The sequence below is a fragment of the Heloderma suspectum genome, chromosome 1 (assembly GCF_057233095.1).
Source record: "Heloderma suspectum isolate Gila_16-S chromosome 1, 16-S_ref, whole genome shotgun sequence".
Classification (NCBI taxonomy): Eukaryota; Metazoa; Chordata; class Lepidosauria; order Squamata; family Helodermatidae; genus Heloderma; species Heloderma suspectum.
In genome coordinates, this window is record NC_139458.1 from 148,962,324 (window position 1) to 148,983,807 (window position 21,484).

General features: G+C 46.6%; 1 protein-coding gene across 1 annotated transcript in view; it reads right to left on the reverse strand.

Moving 5' to 3' along the window:
* CNTNAP5 (contactin associated protein family member 5) overlaps positions 1-21,484 on the reverse strand; it is a 664,045-nt gene that overhangs the window by 478,235 nt on the left and 164,326 nt on the right. The window contains exon 3 of the mRNA XM_084806776.1: positions 12,744-12,937. Within this exon, the coding sequence (XP_084662902.1) occupies positions 12,744-12,937 (194 nt within the window). The remainder of the gene's footprint in view (positions 1-12,743; positions 12,938-21,484) is intronic.

A 21,484-nucleotide genomic window follows, 5' to 3' on the forward strand; every position in this document is an offset into this window, starting at 1 on the left:
CCTTACTGATCATTGTTCTGAGTTTGTGAAAATCAGCTTTCCTAAAATCTAGGGTACGCGTTTGACTACACTCGGCTTTTGCTTCCCTTAGAACCAAGAACTCAAGTACAACATGGTCGCTTTCCCCCAGAGTTCCTGTAACTGCTACTTTATCCACTAAGTCATCTCTGTTGGTTAGGATCAAGTCAAGAATAGCCGATCCTCTAGGTCCTTCCTCTACTTTCTGTAGGAGGAAGTTATCCACCACACAAGTCAGGAATTTCCTGGAGGGGCCATGTTTTGCAGAATTTGTCTCCCAACAAATATTGGGGAAATTGAAGTCCCCCATTACTACTACATCATGCTTCCTTAAAACATTGGCTATTTGCTTTTCAAAAGTTTCATCCTTGTCTTCTCCTTGATTGGGTGGCCGGTAGTAGACTCCGACCACAGTTTCCTTTTATTCTTTGCTCCATTTATTTCAACCCAGATGCTCTCGATGGGGCTACCAAGCTCCTCCTCCTGTATTTCTGTGCAGAGATATGTATTTTTCACATACAGTGCAACCCCACCTCCCTTTCTGTTCCTACTGTTCTTTTTGAACAAGTTATATCCTTCAATTGCTGTATTCCAGTCATGAGAGTCATTCCACCAAGTCTCAGTTATACCTATCAGGTCATAATTTCCCTCTTGTATTAAGAGTTCAAGTTCGTTCTGTTTGTTTCCCATACTCTGGGCATTACTATATAGACATCGCAGACCATGTGCTTCATAGTCTGTCTTTCTTCCTACATGTGTCTGAAGACTATTATTGGGCGCTATCAGAGCTGTTCTCTCCATTGCAGTGCATGCGCCTATGTCCATTGTTACCCCCAACATTACATCTCCCTTCCCCGTAGGATTCAGTTTAAAGCCCTCCTGATGAAGTTCTTCATGCTGTGGCCAAACACATTCTTCCCAGCCTTTGTGAGGTGCAACCCATCCCTAGCCAACAGCCCATCTTCCAGGAAGTATAGCCCGTGGTCCCAGAATCCAAATCTCTCTCGTCGGCACCACCTTCGTAGCCAGTCATTCACCCGGAGTATTTTTCGTTCCCTTTCTATCCCTCTTCTAACTACTGGAAGGATGGATGAGAAAACTATCTGGGCCCCAAAGTTCTTGAGTTTCCTTCCCAAAGCTTCAAAGTCTGACATGATCTCTTCGTAGCTCCGCTTGGCAGTATCATTTGTTCCCACATGGATGAGAAGAAAGGGATACCTGTCAGTGGGCTTTATGAGTGCAGGCAACCTTTCAGTCACGTCTCTAATCTGTCCTCCCAGGAGACAACATACCTGGCGAGTCCATGGGTCTTCGCGACATACTTGGGTCTCGATCCCACGCAGCAAGGAGTCTCCCACTACTACCACTCTTCTCTTCTTCTTCTTGTAGGCCTGGGTTTCATCGCCTCTGTTTGACTGACCTTTAGCCTCTTGCTCACTCTCATGCAGGTTCCCCTGTGATTCTTCCTCTGCAGGCTGTCCTCCAGTCTCATCTGCAAGTACCTGGAATCGGTTCCACAGCTCCACTGCTTCCACTGGTGCAGAGTGGCGTCTAGTTCTTCTTCTCCTAACTGTCACTGTTTTCCAAGGAGTATCCTCTATTCCATTTTTCTTCACCTCAGCATTTCCCACTTTTGCCTCATCTTGCTGTTGCTCTTCAAGCTTCTGGTCTGCCCTTTGCTGCTGTAGTTCCCCCATTCTGTCCAAAAACTCTTCGTGTTCTCTTATTCCCTGGAGGGTCGACAGTCGCCGCTCCAGTCCACTTACTTTTTCCTCCAGCAGCGTGATCAACTTGCACTTGTTGCAGGTGTAGGCCATGTTGTTCTCAGGCAAGAAAACAAACACTGCACACACCTTGCAGGTCACCACCACTGGAGAGTCTTGTCCTTCCATAGCCTCTTTTCCCTTTTTGTGTCTAGCTTTGTGATTGTTCTAGACTAGCCTGTGCCTGCTCCTCTACTCAGTAGAGGTTAAAAGCAGAGTCCCACTCTTAGCCTCTGTCTCCTTTGTCTCCTTTGTCTCTTCAACCACTGCAACTCCCCTGGCCAACTCCTGTTTGCTCCCCCTGTTCGCTCGCTCTGTTCACTCGCTCTCTGGGAGCTTGCCTGCTTCTGTAGTCCCTGGACCAGCTGAAGCAGCTTGCTCTGCTCTGCTCAGCTGGGAGGTGGGAAACAGACTCCCGTATTCAAGATTCAAGTACACTTTACTAAATATATTTGTTATCCGAAGGATAATACTAGCATGATTTGTATTGACCCCTGCGCTCCGAGGTCAGTTCCCAGAAATCCAACCTCTCCCCTCGTCCATGCTGCCTTCGAGGCAGCGCAGAGAAGCCCCGTCCTCCGTGCTCGGAAGACGAGCACAGAGTGAATGAAAAGGGGCGGGGCTGGGAGCGATCTGGGGCAGGGAGAGCGGAGCTGCACATATGACACATCCTATGTGTTGTACGACAGCTTCCTCTCCCAGTTGGCCCCTCCACCCCTAGACAGCTGAAAACAACTGTCTAGCAAAAAAGAGCAAGGCAGGAGAGGCACGGAGGGCATGATCCCCCCCGTGCCTCTCCTGCCTTGCTTTGGATAGGCAGTCACCTCCAAGGTTGGAGGCAGCTAGGGATGTTAGAGAATTCTGCCACGGATTCCAGGGAGGCCGAATTCCAGTGAATTCAGCCCCCTGGAATTGGTGGCGGAAGGGAGCAACCCGCCCCACCACTCCGCGAAAGCCCCGCGAAACGGACCCTACCTGGCTGTGGCTCCGGTGGCAGAGGCAGCTCTGATGGCTCCAGCCATTGCCAGGCTGTGGCTGCAAATGGCGGCCACTACGCCAGCCACCATTTGCATCCCTGGCAAGACGTAATGGGCTACATAAGTATCAACGTAGCCTATCACGGCTCAGAGCAAGGACACAAATGGCGTAGTGGCCACCATTTGTGTCCCCACTTTTGCCATGATAGGCTACGTAAATATTTACGTAGCCTATCACGGCTCAGCAAAGGGACACAAATGGCGGCCGCTACGCCGGCCGCCATTTGTGTCCGCAGACCTGCCGTGCGGATGCACCCGGCCGACAGCTATGCGGAGACTCCATGGAGCAGAGCCAGCCGGGGTAGGATTTTGGGGGAGAGACGGAGCACCTCCCCCCCACCGTGGATTTCCCTGGACGAAACCAGGTAAGTGTTTCGTACATCCCTAGGCGGCCGACTATCTATTTAGGATTGCACCCTTAATCTGTTCAAATTGGGTGAATATAGACAATACTAAATCAGTGTGGGGGAGGGGGCAGAGATGGGATTGATGACCTTCAGCTCTTTGCCAGCCTTCCTATTCTATAATTGCGTTCCTCCTAAGAAACTTATTTTACCATTGTCAGCAGCTGAAACTGCAGTTATCTGCAAGCCATCTATTCCCATGGTGAGCCATAATAGAAATAAGGAATCACACAGTGTTACAGATTCACTTGAAGGTGTAACTGTGGCTAGTCTCCTTCCAGCTTTTTTTTTAAAATAACGTATAGCATTTTATGACCTCCCCCCCCTTTCCCCCTGATACAATTTCATTGTTCACCTGATAGCATCTAAACTGCTATGATTACAGCACCTGCCAGCAATTACAATTGTAACTAGATACTTTCGGGAATGTTGATTGGGGCAAGAGATGCTTAAAGGCTAATCTGTGATGTTGGGAACAGTGCTGAGGACACTGCCCAAGAAAAGCCAATTTGGTGTAATGGTTAGAGTGGGGAGACTTGGTTCAAATTCCCACCCAGCCATGAGGGTCATTGGTCAGTCATTCTGTATTTCCCATTCTTCTCTTTCAGCCTATCGTACCTCGCAGGGTTGTTGTAAGCACAAAAGGGATGGGGGGAATAATGTATATCACCCTGAACTCCATCTAAAACAAACAGGTAGCATAAAAATGCAATCAACTCTTAATGATGTAGAAGTTCACATGTTCTACCAATTACTCTAAGACGGGATAATGAGACCCAGATTTCTCTTTGTTCCCATCAGAATCAGGATGCCAACTAAATGACCTGACAAATATTCCAAGAAGCCAAGAAGCTGAGTAGCTGACAACCTACCTTTTTAATTGGGCTGTGTACCACTTCAGCTCAAAGCCCGAGTTCCGAGCTGAACTGGGGCACATTGTGCTGCTTCCAAGGTGAGGCGGATGGAGCATGAAGCAGCCCAAAGTGGGCTAGGTCACTCTAAAGCACTTTGGCAGAGCTTCCGAGTGATATGGAAGCCCAGCTGCCCTGCTGCCGCTGTCCAGCCCCCAGTTCCTTACCTGGGTCCTCGTCGGGACATGTGCTGGCAGCCCTCTCCCTATTCCAGGGAGCTGCCATTTTTTAAATGGCAACTCCTTCTATTTCCAGAAATAGTTCCTGCACCATTTGCACAGGATCTATTTTGAGAAATATGGGGAGTTAAAAATGGCAACTCCCTGGAACAGGAAGAGGGCTGCTGGCGCATGTCCCGAGAACCCAGGTAAGGAGCTGGGGGCTTGTGCAGTGGGGGCACTGAGGGGGACCAAAGCGGGATTTGGCCATCAGAATCCTGCTTTGGTTCTAGAGGCTGAAGTGGGTCACCCTCCCCAAAGCAGCCTGAAGTGGGCCCACCTCAGAAGCCCCGAAGTGGCCTCAGAGACCGATCGGGTGGTCCTTGCACAGCCTTACTTTTTAACTGAAACTTGGTGTTGTCTGGTAAGTAACACATGCCGAAGTGAGGATTTCTTGTCCCTCACTCCAGTGGGAGTTGGGCTCCACATACTTCATTCAACAGCAGGCATCCCTTGTCCAGAATCAGAGCCATAGGAACCACATTTTAAAAAATGACTTTGTTTCTATTAGGGATGGTGCAGGCACCTGATTCCATCTGGGAATCCGGTTGGACCCTCCCTGCCCCCATCCCAAGGCCTGCTTGCCAAACCCTTGCCCCCACTCTCCCCCTGCCTGTGCTCAGCAAGCAGCCTGCACTCACCCCAGCAGCCTTATTGATCTCCATGGTCGTCATTTTTTGAAAAATAAAATGGTAATCGCAAAAATGCGCATATTTGTGTATGTGCAAAAATCCTTTTTTTGTGAAACCACATATTTGTTTTGCGTACATTTTTGTGAATGTGCACATATGTGTATGTGAAAATGTGCATTTCACATATTTGTGTATGGGCAAAAATGCACATTTTGGGGAAAATGCATATTTTCACATACGTGCAAAAATGCGCATTCACAAAATGCACATTTCTGTGAACACCATTTTATTTTTCAAGAAATGGTGACCATGGAGCTTGATGAGGCCACTGGGGTGAGTGTGGGCTGCTCACTGAGTGTGGGAGGGGCTCGAGAGCAGGCTGGGGACTGGCAAGCAAGGGCAGGGGCTGGGGGGATGCCCGGAGAACCCAGACGGGAGTGGGTTCTCAGATTCCTAGTTAGTATACATATTTGACTTTTTATCTGAAAAATTGTGTTTGGCTATCTTTGGAGTTCTGAGATAAAAGCCAAAATGAACTGTTCACTCTCTTGAATAATTAGGTAACTAATTTTGTTGGGGGGGGATTAGCGTATGTAATATGTTGCTCTCCTTGTCACAATTCAAATAAATTTGTGCTTTAAGTACTTGACCATTATTTGACTACTGGTGCTTCCAGGAAGAGGGATCCTAGTACTTAGAATCAGAAGGCATTATGCAGCTATTCCAGCCTTTCCCAACCTGGTGCCCTCCAGATGTTTTGAATGACAACTCTCAGCATTTCTGATCATTGGACATGCTGGCTGAGGCTGATGGGAGCTGAAGTTCAAAACATCTGGAGGGCACCAGGTTCGGAAAGGTTGAGCTATTCTGCCTTTTCTTTCTTAATGGATTGTCTGACGTAAGCAAAAAGATGGAAGAAGCAGTGGTGAGAAAGTACAGGAGGGTTATGAGTTGAAGGCATCACCTGGACTAGGGATGTAAGAACTCACCCTAACTTTGTTTCTCCAAGTATTTCCCAAAGCAGCACCCCTGCTCGCACCCCCTGGACCTGTGCTCGGGCTGCCCACGAGCTCAGCGAGTTCCCTGGGCTCACCGAGATCCCATTCGGTGAGCACCAGCCATTTTTGCGCCTTTGAATGCTACGTAAAACAAGAAGTTAAAAAATGTGCATATTTAAATATGAGCAGTTTGGAGCTGGGAAAGCTAAATAAGCACAATATTAGAGGTATAATCCCTCTAATGTTGCTCCAAAGTGCACATATTTAAATATGCGCATGTTTTTAACTTCCTGTTTTACGTAGAAATCAAGGGCACGAAAATGGCAGGTGCTCACCAAACAGGATCTCGGTGAGTCCTGGAGAGCACAGGCGGGCACAAGTGGGGGGCAAACAAGGAGTGTCTCAGTGAGCACAGTCCGGGGGTTACAAGCAGGGGGAGCCCAACGAATTCCTGGACCCAGTAGGGTGCCCATGACATCCCTAACCTGGACCCCTCCATAACATTCTGTGAATGAGGCAGGGTGATGGTGCCATAAAAGCCTCATCTGGAAGCATCTGACAATGCTGGGCCATATTTAAGGATGTATGGATTTTGTTCTGTATGTGGTTTGCAGGTTGTCAGGCATCTTTCACTCATTGCTGTCATCAGATTTTATTTTTTTTTTAGTGGACGTATGAGAACTCTATTCCACTTCTGTAAGTGTGCATTAGCACAAATGCAAACTTGCGCAATGCACCGCCCCAAAGTTTTTTTTTTTAAAAAAAACCTGTCTGAAAGTCCATGGAATCCACACGACTCAGAAAAAGCCAGGCTGCTGCAAAATCCATAAATCAGATTCATAGAGATCTGAACTCATTTGAATCCATTGTGGTGATGGTATTGGGATTGGGATTGGGATTATTGTACAGCCATACATTGTTCTCTCCCATGGCTGACAGGCCTCCTGGAAAAGAAAAGCAATCTATTTTTTTTAGAACTGCTTCTAAGCATTCTAAGCTTTTAAAAAGCGAACTACATTAAAATGTGTATTAAAAAAGTGCAGTCAGTCAGAATACAGCTCAGCAGGTAAAGTTGGATTTGGTGAACACAACTGGGACTTCAGACAGGTGCTGTGTGAATTACCATAAAGAAACATTCAGGTCATAACGGGTGGGACAGATTATCTGAAGCTATTTTGATCAGTGATATGATCCTTACTGCATCAATATAGCCCTATGCAGCTGTCCCCACCTCACCCCACCATGTAATTAGAATCACATGAGGAGAGATCTTGTTGGTCCCACCCCTTCCATGGCATCCTTGTTGACATTAAGCCACAGCCCTCCATAGGCTGGAGGCTAACCTCTGCAGCAGAGGTTTTCTCTGATCTATCGGGCTCCCCATGTGATTTAGAACACAAAATGCAGGATCCTAAATGTACAATCTACAAGAGTAGAGATGACTCCCTGCTGGAGATATTCACCCTCCAAAGTATGAAGTGATATGAGGATGGGTAGGGATGTACAAGAATTTAATTCCTGTTCATAAATCATGCGAACATGTCCCATTCACAACCCTAAATGTGAACGTGAGCAATTTTCACAATTTCCCAAACTTATGTTCACGTTCAAATATGTGCATTTGTGCAAATGCGCAATTTTGTGCAATTCCAAAACTGTGCATTTGTACAAGTGTGCACTTACACATGGGCACATTTGCACAGATGTGCATTTGGGAAAATCCCCCCCCCCCCAATCTGCATTCTTATGCTTTAGGCTATGGGGGGAAATGCACATTTTTGGTCAGAAAATTTCTCCTTTTTCCCCAATTGAAAAAACAAAACAAAACCTCACTCATATTTGGGAACCAAAATGACATGAAATGAGCCCTGTGGAAGAATTTGGAGAACCTCAATGAACTTGAACATTACATGTTCACTCATCCCTAGGGATGGGCAACAAGAATGCCCTGGAGTGGGCAGAACCAAAAGTCTTATCCCCATTCTTCCCTTCATGTGATTCTCTACACAAGACAATCCACATAGTTATTCCTAATTTATCATAGCCTATTGCCATGTATTTTGTTTTCCACCATATTAGAGCTTTCTTGTGAAGTGTTGCTCTCCACCATGTACAGAGTTGAATGTGTCAAACCTTCCACACCAATATACCTTCTTGCTTTATTTTCTAAAAAGTAAGCCAATGAGTTATCCTCATCTCTAGCTTATCCCCTTGGAGACACTCCCCACAAAACATGGAACTAAACTCCATAAGGCCATTTAACTAAGTCAATGGATAGAATTAAATAAACAATTTGTTTAAAATGATGGTTTTGGTTCAACATGGGAAAGAAATGCTAACACCATGCATGCTTGCACAATGTAAATGTATTTTGCATCCCACTGGGGTAGATCCTCTCAAGTAAAATTGTTGACATGACACCGTGTCTCTTGAAGGACCAACTAGAGACGGTGTAAAACCAATATCTCAGGTCCTTGTGAGCCTCTCAAGATCTCTGCCCAATTTAGACTCCAAGCACAATTTCATTTCCAAACATTCCATATTAATGGTCATGTTGACAATGCCTAATAATAAAGATTGTTTAATGGAACTCTTGCTGTTCATTTATCTGGTCCATCTGAAGTTTCAGTTGATATTACTTAGGATCATAGGAACACAGGAAAGTCCCTTATACTGAGTCAGACCATGGGTCCATCTAGCCCAGTGCTGACAACACTGACAGGCTCCAGGATTTCAGGCAGGAGTTTTTCCAGCCCTACCTGGAGACACTGGGGATTAAACCTGAGACCTTCTGCATACAAAACATATGCTCTACCATTGAGCTATGCCCCTTCCCTCAACACACATTGTGTGTGTACCTATAGAAATTATGTGCCAATATGCTTTCCAAATGCATATAAGCAGACATACACCTATATTTTGAAAACCACCTCTTTTCTAGTTCTGGACATGGCCAACCCTGGCATGCAACAGAGTGCTATGAGGGGGGCATAGATGAAGGCAGGAACTGGTGTCCGAATGGTGCTGCAAGACTTCAAGGTATTGCCTCTAATAGCAGGAGGCAGGGGAATTAGACTCCATTTCAGATAGAAAAATAGGACCAGCACTAGTCAGAGAAAGGTCTGATGCCCAAAACATCAGTCAGGAACTAAGAGCAGGAGTCTAATTCCCCTGCCTCTGTTCACTCGCTCTCTGGGAGCTTGCCTGCTTCTGTAGTCCCTGGACCAGCTGAAGCAGCTTGCTCTGCTCTGCTCTAAACCTAATTCCTAAGGGGAATTAAAGTCTAATTCCCCTTTCAATTGTAATAATTGAAAATAATGTGCCCTTCGCACTTGCAGGGTTAGGCAAGGGTGTTCAGTTTCCTTTCCAAACTACTGAGGAATAAAGGAAATACCTTGGAGTGGGATCCTAATGGAGAAACATGGAATTAGGGAAGGACAAATTGGTCCTTCCCTAATTGCCTAATTGAAAGGACTAATTGAAAGGACCTAATTGGTCCTTTCAATTGTAATAATTGAAAATAATGTGCCCTTCGCACTTGCAGGGTTAGGCAAGGGTGTTCAGTTTCCTTTCCAAACTACTGAGGAATAAAGGAAATACCTTGGAGTGGGATCCTAATGGAGAAACATGGAATTAGGGAAGGACAAATTGGTCAGCGGTGGGGGGAGGTGCTCTGTCCCTCCCCCTGGAATCCTTGACAGGGGGAGGTGATCTGATCCTCCCCCCAGAATCCTGCCCAGCCGGCTCCGCTCCATGGCGGCTCCATGGAGCAGTCAGCCAGGGCTGTCCACAGCCGGATTTCTGGCCACGGACAGGCTGCTGTGGACGCAAATGGCGGCCATCATAGCAGCCACCATTTGTGTCCAGACATGCTGCCGTGATAGGCTACGTAAGTGTTTACGTAGCCTATCACAGCTAACACCCTCCCCCCAAAAAACCCCAGCGTATGGAAATGGTGGCGGCTACAGCGGCCGCCATTTGCGTTCCCTATTTTTCGCCGTTCTAGCCTATGTAAATATTTATGTAGGCTATTACGGCGAAAAAAAGGGGAACGTAAATAGCATAGTGGGTGCTATTTGCGTTCCTTTTTTTTTTCTCGCCGTAATAGCCTACGTAAATATTTACATAGGCTAGAACGGCGAAAAATAGGGAACGCAAATGGTGGCCGCTGTAGCCGCTGCCATTTGCATATGCTGGGGTTTTTTGGGGGGAGGGGTTAGCCATGATAGGCTACATAAATACTTACATAGCCTATCACAGCTGCAAGGCTGCCAACGGAGGTCGCAGCAGCCCGGACGAGGCCAGCCAGGAGACCAGCCGCCAGAACCACCGCCAGAGCCACCGCCAGAGCCGGAGCTGCTGCCGCCGTCGCATCCGCTGCATCCGCCCCAGTTAAGTTCCATCCTGGGGGATTCCGTGGGGGGTGGGGGGGGCAGGAGGCTGTTCTGCCACAGATTCTGGGGGGCTGGATTCTAAAGAATCCGGCCTCACTGGAATCCGTGGTGGAATTCTCTGCCATCCCTAGATGCAGGAGAAATCCACAATGGATTCAAATGAATTCAGATTTCTTTCAATCCAAACCGCAGATGCTGCAGCAGACCAGCTTTTTCAGAGTCACGTGGATTCCATGGACTTCTAGACTTTTTTTTTTTTTTACTGGGGGGGGATTTGCACAAATTTGCATTAGCGCTAATGCTCACTTGCGCAAGTGGAACATAATTCTCATACATCTCTAAAAAATATTCCATTCCGTCAGTGAGCAGATGATGGAATGAAAGACACATGACAATCTGTGAAACACAGATGGGACAGATTTAACAAAATTCATACAACTGAATTCATCTTGTAATTTAGAACTCAAGAAGTTGCACATCATTTCTGCAAAACCATTAAATGCACTAGAGGCAAAGACTGCTGGTGGAGCACCTTCTTTCACATGAACCTGGATGCACATTAAGCTCAATGCTGCTGGAGGCCCTTCTCTGAGTGCCACCAACTGCAGCAGTGAGGTGGCTGGGGCTTTCTTGACCCAGCACCCACCTTTAGAATGCCCTCCATTGTGGCACTTCTGTTTTGTGGATGCCAGGTTAAGACCTTTTTTTTCCTTTTCCCTAGCCGTTAATTTTGGCTAAGGACTTTTTAGGTTCCTGCTCTGCTGCTATAATTTTGTTTTTCCTGTCTGCTATTTTTATTTCATTGGTTTAATGGCACATTTGAAAACATGTGACCATTAAGATATCTGCTGGTCAGTCTGCCACCCTGGGAGTAACAGTACTAAAGGCCGACATGCAGCCTTTGGAATAAATAAAACAGTACAGAAATGGTTGACCTAAGCCACAGCCTCGTTTGACAGTGATGACCCTCAATGGAATTCCCGCTGCTTCACTATCCATGTCAGTATAAGTGAAATTATCAGAAGAAATTAATAGTCTCTGAGGACACATAGTCTGACAACAAAATATGAGCCATATGAGAACAGTGATAGATGAAGCTGTAGCAATACGTGGATTTTACGTGGCACTTGTTCAAAACATTTCATACATCCTAAATCTAATCCTTGCAACAGCACTAAGGCTCGCTAGCATTTTTATCTACACATTACAGATCAAGAAGAACTGAGTCTAAGAAATTGGAAGGTTGCAGAAGGCCACTGAATAAAGTTATGCCTGAGGAGAGATTTGAATAAGAGACCTTCCTGTTCACAGCTCACATTCTTAGCCACTGTGTATGATCCAATCTCTCATCTTGAGACCACTAGATACAGTAGGATATAAATATAATTAACTGAACTCAACTATTAGCACTGCATACATAAACTAACTGATCTACAGGTGTCCCAATAATGTACAACAGATCCAGTATCAGCCAAGATTCACGCACACTTCTGGTAGAGATTCAGCAGTCTCCTACGCTGCTGTCACTTAGGTGCCAGTTAAAGACGTAGTTAGTTGTGCAAGCTTTGGGGGTAAGTGCTCTGTTTGTTTTGCTGTTCACTGTGTTGATAGTTTTATTGTATTTTATTATACGTATATTTGTGATTTTTAGAGTTATGATTTTAATGGTGTTTTACGTATTGGGTTGTGTTTTATATAGGGTGTCAGCCACCCTGGGCTCTTTGTGAGGAAGGGTAGGATAGAAATCAAATGGATAAATAGATAAATATTATTATTTCATACAGTTACAAGAACAGAAGGTGACTGATTCATGTGAAACAAGAATATCGCCTGTGTTGATCAATCATATCCAATATTTTAAAAATAAGGATGTGGAACCTGGGATTCAACAACTACCAACTTTCCAAAAACAAGCTACGTGATGTACAAACCAATATGTTGTACACTGGGGCATGCTTTCTATGTCCTCTCTCTCTCTCTCTCTCTCTCTCTCTCTCTCTGTCTCTCTCTCTCTGTCTCTCTCTCTCTCTCTCTGTCTCTGTCTCTCTCTGTCTCTCTCTCTCTCTCTCTCTCTCTCTCTCTCTTTCTCTCTCTCTCTTGGGTATATAATACTGTGGTAGTTCCTTGACACAAGAAACAGACATGTTTAAGATTCCAGCAATGTGGATTATTCCCCTTGAAATTCCCAACTGTATCCCTATTGAAGCTTGTGTCCTATATAGAAAGATGAAAAGTTGCAATTGTGTCTTACAATAGTTGTGCTCTTCCTAATGACTCAGGAGAAAGAAAACTTGAATTAGGGTTCAGAATTCCACATCTGTCTGAAATGATTATACCACAACCATTACTCCAAATATGTCAGACCTACCCAGACGATGTCTTCCTCTCTATATTGCTTCCAGTTGCGACCTGTATCACTGAACATTAGAATGTAGCTTGTTGTCCAGTCTGAGCTTCCATACCTTCCTTGAGTAGCAACACCTGTAATCTCCATTCTGTCTCCCAGATCAATCTGGAGCCATTCTTCCCTGCTAGAATCCAATGGGGACCAGCCACCGGCTCCTAGGAGAAAAGGATCAGAGTTCTCCTGAGTTAGGTCCAGAATAAATCTCACATTCATGCATATTGGTAAAACAATGTATACTATCTTCATCTTATACCTGAAGGAAGGCCCAATATTCCTTTTTTGAGCTACATAACCCAAAGAATAATATTCAGAAGGTGTTATGAAGAAGAAATATTAGCCCTGGGGTCTTTCTTTTTAAGATGTCATGTTTTGCCCATCATGATGAGAGTAGTGATGCTGGAGAATTCTGCCATGGACTCAAAATGAGGCTGTATTCCAAAGAATCTGACCTCCGGAGTCTGCGGCAGAGTGGCTGCATTTACCTCTGAATCTGGAGGAGTTCCCGTGGGGCAGCTCTCTCGTTCCCTATAAGATGCAATAGGCTAATGGCAGCTGCCATTAGCTTATTGCAGGAACGTTACAGCCGTAAATGGCGCACTGTATGCCATTTGCGGCTGTAAGGCACTTACTTTGATCTAAATACAGCTGCATCTAGATACCTGCAATTTAGGTCAAAGTCAATGCTTTATGACTGTAAATGGCATACAATATGCTATTTATGGCTGTATTTTTCCCGTGATAGGTTAACGGCAGCCATCATTAGCGTAGCGCATCCTATAGGGAGCTGGAGAGCTTGTCTGCCAACTCCAGAGGATGCGGCTGGGCTCCAGAGGATTTCATGGGGCCCTGAGCAGCCTGAATTGCCCCTCCATGCCCCCTTCAGACCAGACAGTGGAGGGGAGGGGTGTTTGTACATCCCTTGATGACAGCCAGTGTGGTATAGTGGTTAGGGTGCTAGACTGGGTCTCAGGAGATCTGGATTCTAGTCTTTCAATTGACCATGAAGCTCACTGAGTGACTTCGGGCCAGCCACTGACTCTCAGCCTAACCTACCTCACAAGATTTTTGTGAGGTTAATGGAGAGGAGATGACTTGGGTTCCTCGTAAGAGGAAAAAGAAGTCAAAATAGAAATTAGTGCTGTTTTGAAAATTTTGAGCCTGTCATTTTTTGGTAATTTGTGGGGAGTGGAGTGGTAAAATAAATACTTCAGTGAAAGAAGCTGGGGAGGGGGAGAATTTCAAAGAATGATCTCACAGGAGAGTGTGGAGGAGTTCCATTTATCTTTTAAGTGTAGGAGGTGGCAGAGGGTGTTTGTGTTTTTATTTACTTAAAAAAAAGCCCTGCACCCTATTCCAGAGTCGCAGTTCTCCCAGCACAGAAGCTTTTAGCTGGCAATGCTGCCTGGGATGCCCAGGAGACTATGTGATATCACACAGTCTCCTGAGCATCCAGGAGGTGCTGCCCAGCTAAAAGCCCCCAAAGCTCTAAAAGCCCCATTCTTTCTCACAGCAATGTGGGCCTCTTTGCCTAGAGGGCTTTAACCAGGCAGCAGTTCCTGAATGCTCAGGGGACTGTGCAATGCCACACTATCACCTGGGCATCCCAAGAAGCCTTGCCAGCTAAAAAGCTCTTCTGCTAGGAAGCCTGCAATGCTGCAATAGCAGGTGGGGCTTTTTTAAAGTAAAAAAAGGGAAAAAAAGATAGAAAGGAGAGCCTTCTGCTACTTCCTGCACTTAAAAGGTAAATGGAACCCCTCCCCTCTTCAAGTGAGGAAGTTCTTCAAAATTATCTCCCTCCCTGCAAAAGAAGCAGAAAACACCTTTTTCGCAGGGAGGGAAGAATTTCACAAAAGTAGGGGCAGGGTTCAGCACAGGACTAATATAAATTCAATAATAAAATAGTATATAAATGATGGCTTATCTTTCCCATTCCACAGGACTTGCCATAACATATAAAATTCCCTGTAATTGTTCTGCCTAGTAGGAAATGGATGATATTCTTACACCCAACAACGTTTTGTGAATGGTTCACAGTCTGTGTGTTTTACATTTCAGTTCCCTTTGACAACACAGTTTACATTCCCACTCCCACCCCGCCACCCAGCAGGTGTATATAAATCTGCCAATTTGTGGTGAACACTATATGCATCTGATGAAGTAGAGAGTGTCCATGAAAGCTTAGGCCAAAATAAATGTGTTAGCCTTTAAGGTGCTGCAAGGCTATTTGTTGTTTTTGCTGCAACAGAAATTCTAACACTTCTTACCCTGAAGGTTAAACAAATTCATGGAGGATAAGACCATCAATTGCTACTGGTCATGATGGCTATATTCTACCTCCAGTATCAGAGACAGTATCCCTCTCAGTACCAGTTTCTGGGGAACATGAACATGAGAGTGCTACTGTGCTTATGAACTTACTTCCTATAGATGTTGACCACTGTGGGAACAGAATGCTGGACTAGATCATAGGCTTTTCATCTGATCCAGCACGACTCTTCTTGTGTTCTTAATGTGGGTATCTTGGCATTGACAAGTAACTAGTGGCAGGGTGTAGCCCTGATTAAACTAGGAGACTCTCCTCCATGAAGGCTAGCCTCATGGGGACCCTCCTTCCCCACACCAGCTGTTAAGGAAGCCCTTGATAGCTGCTGAGAGGAGGAAGAGCCTTGGCAGCACCTCAGCATTCTCTCCCTGGTCTCCTTGAGCTTCCTTAACAGCCAGTGCAGGGAAGGAGGGTCCAGGTGCAGGCAGCCCTCATGGAGGAGAGCCACCCCGTGAAATCCAATGGATGCAGTAAGGCTCCAGGGAAATCCGTGAGGCCTCAATCAGCCCAGATTTCCCTGCTGTAGATGCACCCCCCCCGGACAGGGAGTCATGGGGTTCATACACCCCTAGCGTTGAGACCTTTTTTATTTGACTTTTGAGCACTGGAACTCAGAAATCTCACATTTCAAAAAATGCAAGTTTTAAGCATCCTGAAATGAGGGTCACTTCTTGCATTGCCTAAAATTGTCAATTTTGGGTGCTTTAAAGTTAAATGTTACATCCAAAGTCTGTATGCAAGGGAAACCTTTGATTCAAGCTTATATGCCACAGCTGTGCACAAATGATCTCTTGAAATTATTCACTAAATTTGCGGGCAGAGAAACTGAGGAGACAATTTCACTTGCGGTAGCAGAACTTCTCCAATAATTTCTGACAGCTAGGGGGTCACCATTGGCAAGGGGCTTGGCACAGTTTCCTTCCTTCCTTCCTTCCTTCCTTCCTTCCTTCCTTCCTTCCTTCTTTCTTTCTTTCTTTCTTTCTTTCTTTCTTTCTCCTCCTCCTCCTCCTCCTCCTCCTCCGTAAGGGTTGGGGTGGGGGGAGGGGAGGGTTGCACTACCACTGCAAGTGGCAACAGCAGCAACTATGTTGGCAGCCTGGCCTCCATTTTGCATCTTACTCACAATCCCCATACCTCGCATTGTTCTATTATATCAGATTATCCCCATTTAGGCACTTCCCCTCACACAGTGGAAGTGAGGGGCCACCTCCACTGCACTCCCAATGGTCTGTCTGACCCTCTGCCCTCCAGCTGTACTCATTGAAATTCCCCATGCAGTTTGGAATCATGCACAACAATGGTTGTAAATAGTGTATTTTGGATTATCTTCCACTGGCATTTCCTTATTCTCAACCTATATGGCCAATGTTTTAAAATTCTCCCTCTTCAGATTGGATGTATTTGGTCTGAGAGTTACAGGAATGCTATATCAGGGAAACACCAGATCATCTGAGAGTGAGAAAGCACAATATAAAGCAATCTGTGCTGAATAATTTTCTAGTCTATTAAAGAAGTAAGGAACTCCTTTCATTTAAGTAGCTATGTAAAAGTGATATTTGCTGAAGAGTGGCAGCACACACCATTAATATTGGTGATCTAAGTTCAGCATCTTTGATCTAGTAAAACAATGAGGGGAATGTTGAGAATGATACATGAAGAAGACACTTCAGCTGCTTGGCTTGGCAATAATAATTAAAAAACACAGTTTTTTATTGTATTTTTTATTATTAAATTTATTAATCGCCCATCTGGCTGGTCACCCAGCAACTCTGGGCGATGTACAACATACAATAAAACAGTTTAAAACAATAAAATTCTACAATAAAAACATTTCCTAAAATATCCTAACCCACCCCAAATGCCTGCCTGAACAACCACGTATTTAATGCATGACGGAAGCTCATTAAAGAGGGGGCATAACGGAGTTCCCTAGGGAGGGAGTTCCACAGAGTGGGAGCCACCACAGAAAAGGCCCTCTCCTTCGTCCCCACCAGTCTAGCTGTCCTGGCTGATGGGACAGAGAGAAGGCCATCCGAGGCTGATCTTGTTAAGCGGCCTGTCTGGTGCTGCTGGAGGCGCTCCTTAAGATAGGCTGGGCCGGAACCATATAGGGTTTTAAAGGTCAAAACCAACACCTTGAATTTGGCCCGGAAAACAACTGGTAACCAGTGCAACTCCTTCAGCACTGGAGTGATGTGATCTCGGCGGCGGCTGCCTTTAATCAGGCGAGCCACCGCATTCTGTACCAGATGCAGTTTCCGAACCATCTTCAAGGGTAACCCCACGTAGAGTGCATTACAGTAGTCTAAATGAGAGGAGACCAGGGCATGTACTACCAATGGGAGCAGATGGTCGGGAAGGAAGGGGCGCAGCCTCCGTATCAGATGGAGTTGATACAGCGCTGTCTGGCTCACAGCTGACACCTGAGCCTCCATGGACAGCTGGGAGTCCAAAATGACCCCCAGGCTGCGGACCTGGTCTTTCAAGGGTAGCCATACCCCATTCAACACCAGGTCAACATCCCCCAGCCTCCTCTTGTCTCCCACCAAAAGTACCTCGGTCTTGTCAGGGTTCAGCTTCAGCTTATTCCTCCCCATCCAGCCACTCACCATCTCCAGACATCTGGACAGGGATTCTATGGCCAACCTTGGTGAAGATTTGAATGAGAGGTAGAGCTGCGTGTCATCCGCATATTGATGACACTGCACCCCAAACCTCCTGATGATAGCCTCCAGCAGCTTGACTTAGATGTTAAATAGCATCGGGGAGAGGATGGAACCCTGTGGCACCCCACAAGTAAGTGGCCACGGGTCCGAAACCTCCTCTCCCAGTGCTACCCTCTGGTACCTGCCGGAGAGGAAGGACTGGACCCACCGCAATACGGTGTCTCCAATGCCCAACCCCTCCAGGCGGTCCAGGAGGATACCGTGGTCAACAGTATCAAAAGCCGCTGAGAGGTCGAGGAGAACAAGGAAGAAGCATTCACCCTTATCCAGAGCCCTCCTCATATCATCTACCAAGGCGACCAAGGCCGTTTCTGTCCCATGCCCAAGCCTGAAGCCTGACTGAAATGGGTCTAGATAATCAGTTTCTTCCAAGTGTGCCTTCAACTGCATCGCCACCACCCGCTCAATCACCTTGCCCCAAAATGGCAGATTTGAGACTGGGCGAAAGTTGTTCAGAACTTGAGGATCCAAGGAGGGCTTCTTTAAGAGCGGTCTTATCACTGCCTCCTTGAGGGCTGATGGCATCACTCCCTCCTCAAGGGAGGCGTTCACCACCACCCTGATCTCCTCACCCAGTCTCTCTCTTTAGCCCATAATGAGCCAAGATGGGCAAGGATCAAGTAAGCAGGTGGTCAGCCATACAGATGAAAGCACCTTGTCCACTTCATCAGGAGGAAGAAACCGGAACCGATCCCACAAAACCGGTTTGCCACAGGCCGCCTCTTGCTCAGTAACTGTATCCACAGCGTGCAGAGTAACTAGGGGTGGACGAACGTCACTTACCTTTTCTCGCAGCTTGTTCGCAGTGGGGGGGAGCGCTTCGCTGCTCCCCCCGCGAAGTTCAGGCCGGGGGGGGGAGGCTTCCCGCGTCGCCCGGCTGAAATTCAGGCCGGGGAGGAGGGGATGGGACTTACCTTTCCAGGCCGGGATGGGACTTACCTTTCCCGAATGTCGCTCCCGGTGGCGGGTCGCAGTGGCGGTTCGGCAGGGCTTCGACAGGGGCGGGGGCGGCAGCTGGTCTTTTGACCGGCTGCCGCCGCCGCCATTCCAATAAAAGTAAAAAAAAACCAACGCCCCCTGATAGGCTACGTGACGATTCACATAGCCTATGACGGCTAGATCTGCAAAGTCAGCCATGATAGGCTATGTTAATCATATGGCTATGGCGAAAATAAGGGCAACGCAAATAGTGTTGCCCTTATTTTCGCCGTAGTCTACGTAATCTTTACGTAGACTACAGGGACCAAATAAGGAACGTGAATGGCGGCTCCCTATGGGGGCCGCCATTAGCCGTACGCGTTTTTTTTTTAAAGTCACCCGTGATAGGCTACGTGACTGTTTACGTAGCCTATCATGGCTGACTTTGCAAATCTAGCCATGATAGGCTACGTTAATCGTCACGTAGCCTATCAGGGGGCGTTGGGTTTTTTTTACTTTTATTGGAATGGCGGCGGCGGCAGCCGGTCAAAAGACCAGCTGCCGCCCCCGCCCCTGTCGAAGCCCTGCCGAACCGCCACTGCGACCCGCCACCGGGAGCGACATTCGGGAAAGGTAAGTCCCATCCCGGGGGGGGCGGGGGGTGGGGGGGCGGAGAATTTCTCCCCGAAACTACTTCAGGGGTCCGAATATGTTGGCACTCGGCCCCCCGAAGTTTCGGCGAGAAATTCTCTGACACCCCTACTCAAATGGCAGCCGCCGTAGCGGCTGCCATTTGCGTCTGGCCAGGCTGCCATGATAGGCTACGTAAGTGTTTACGTAGCCGATCATGGCAAAGGCAGCCATGCAAATGGTGGCCACCATGCCATTTGCATAGCTGCCTTTGCTGTGATAGACTACGTAAATACTTACATAGCCTATCATGGCAACAAGAAAAAAAAAAGTGTACGCAAATGGTGGCAGCTACAGCAACTGCCATTTGCGTTCCCTTTTTTTCGCAGTTTTATCCTACATAAATATTTACGTAAGTTATTACGGCAAAAAAAGGGAATGCAAATGGTGGCCGCCGTAGCTGCCGCCATTTACGTATGCGGTGTTGTTGTTTTTTCCAGAAGGCTGCCCAGCGGCCGGATGTCTGGCTGCGGGCGGCCCCGGCTGGTGGTTCTGTGGAATCTCCGCGGAGCGGAGCCAGCTGGATCAGGATTTCAGGGGGAGGTGCAGAGTGCCTCCCCCCCCCACCACAAATCACCCCGTCACAAAGGTAAGTTACTTTTGTACATCCCTACTGAAGGCATTCTTTTGTAGACTAAGAGTCACTGAGCATTTGCATCTGTATGACCTTGTGAAGTAATGGATTAAAAGCTGTAGACTGAAGCCTCTCGTCTGTGTTTGTTTTCGATGTTGAAATAAAATGGGGGCTAAAGGAATCCTGACAGCTTGCCTGCAATTTGAAGAGGAAGGTGGTCTCACTAGCCTAACTTAAGGGGAGGAGGACCCTCTCTCTCATGAAGCCTCCAAGCGCAGCTTTTCTTGCAAGGCCAATCAGGTAGACCGTCTAAGTTTCCCCCCCCCCCGCCGCCTTCTCTCTTTTTGCTCTGCGCCTGTGTCTGGCATCTATTAGGTCAGACTCCCCAAACCCCACCTCCTCCTGTTCGCTGCCTCTCATGGGGGCGGGGGGGATGAAGAGGGACCCTCATCCTCAGCCAGCTGGACATTTGTAACCTGAGAAGCCGGCCTCCTCTAGACTAGGCTGGGAAAACACCTCCCCCGTGTCTGGCAGTTCTGCTTCAGAATCTGAACTGCTATCCCACTCCCTGCACTCAGAAATGCCCCTGACACCCAGTGAGCTTCATGGCCAAGTGGGGAGTAGAACGTGGGTCTCCCCAATCCCAGTGCAACACTCTAACCACTACACCACACTGGCATTTGTCAGAGAGGTCATAAAATTTGTTGGAGATGATAATATAGATGCTTACATAGGATGGGTGCTAATTCAAGAGAGCCTTTTAAACAAAGAGGGGGATTCATTCATGCATGGAATAGATAGATAGATAGATAGATAGATAGATAGATAGATAGATAGATAGATAGATAGATATAGATATATAGATACATACACACACACACACACACACGACTTAGAACAAGCAGTTGTTCTCATTCATGTTTCTAAAATACAATGGAATGATATATATATATAAGCACAGATAGCCAGTTCCATCATAGTGGGTTCTGCTAAGATGATCTTCCAATAACTTCTACTTGGTTTTTATGTCATCTGTGACTTTTGTCTGGCATTCTATTGTTGTATTTTTTTAATGCTGAAACTAGAAAGTCCATGGCTCATCTTGTACTACATTTTGTTGCCATGGAGAATATAAGGTCTCATACAAGAGTTCTTTGTCACATAATGTGCAGCATCCAATTTGTGGTGAGAAATGAACATGGATCTGTGGGAGCATTTGCTTCTGTTTGTGCCTAGATACAGGTTTCCTATGAATGAGATATGGGCAAAAGGAAGGGATGAGGCCCCATCGAGATGATTTTGTAAACGGCTATTCATATAGAAACTCAGTTAATCATCCTATGCTTCTAATGTTATGAGAGATTCTGGGACAGTGTGGATATTTCTGATGGTGATGGTAGGGAATCTAAACAGAGAAGATGTAATAAAAGCACACATAATTGACGGAGCTGCCATTAATAAGTGGAGTCAT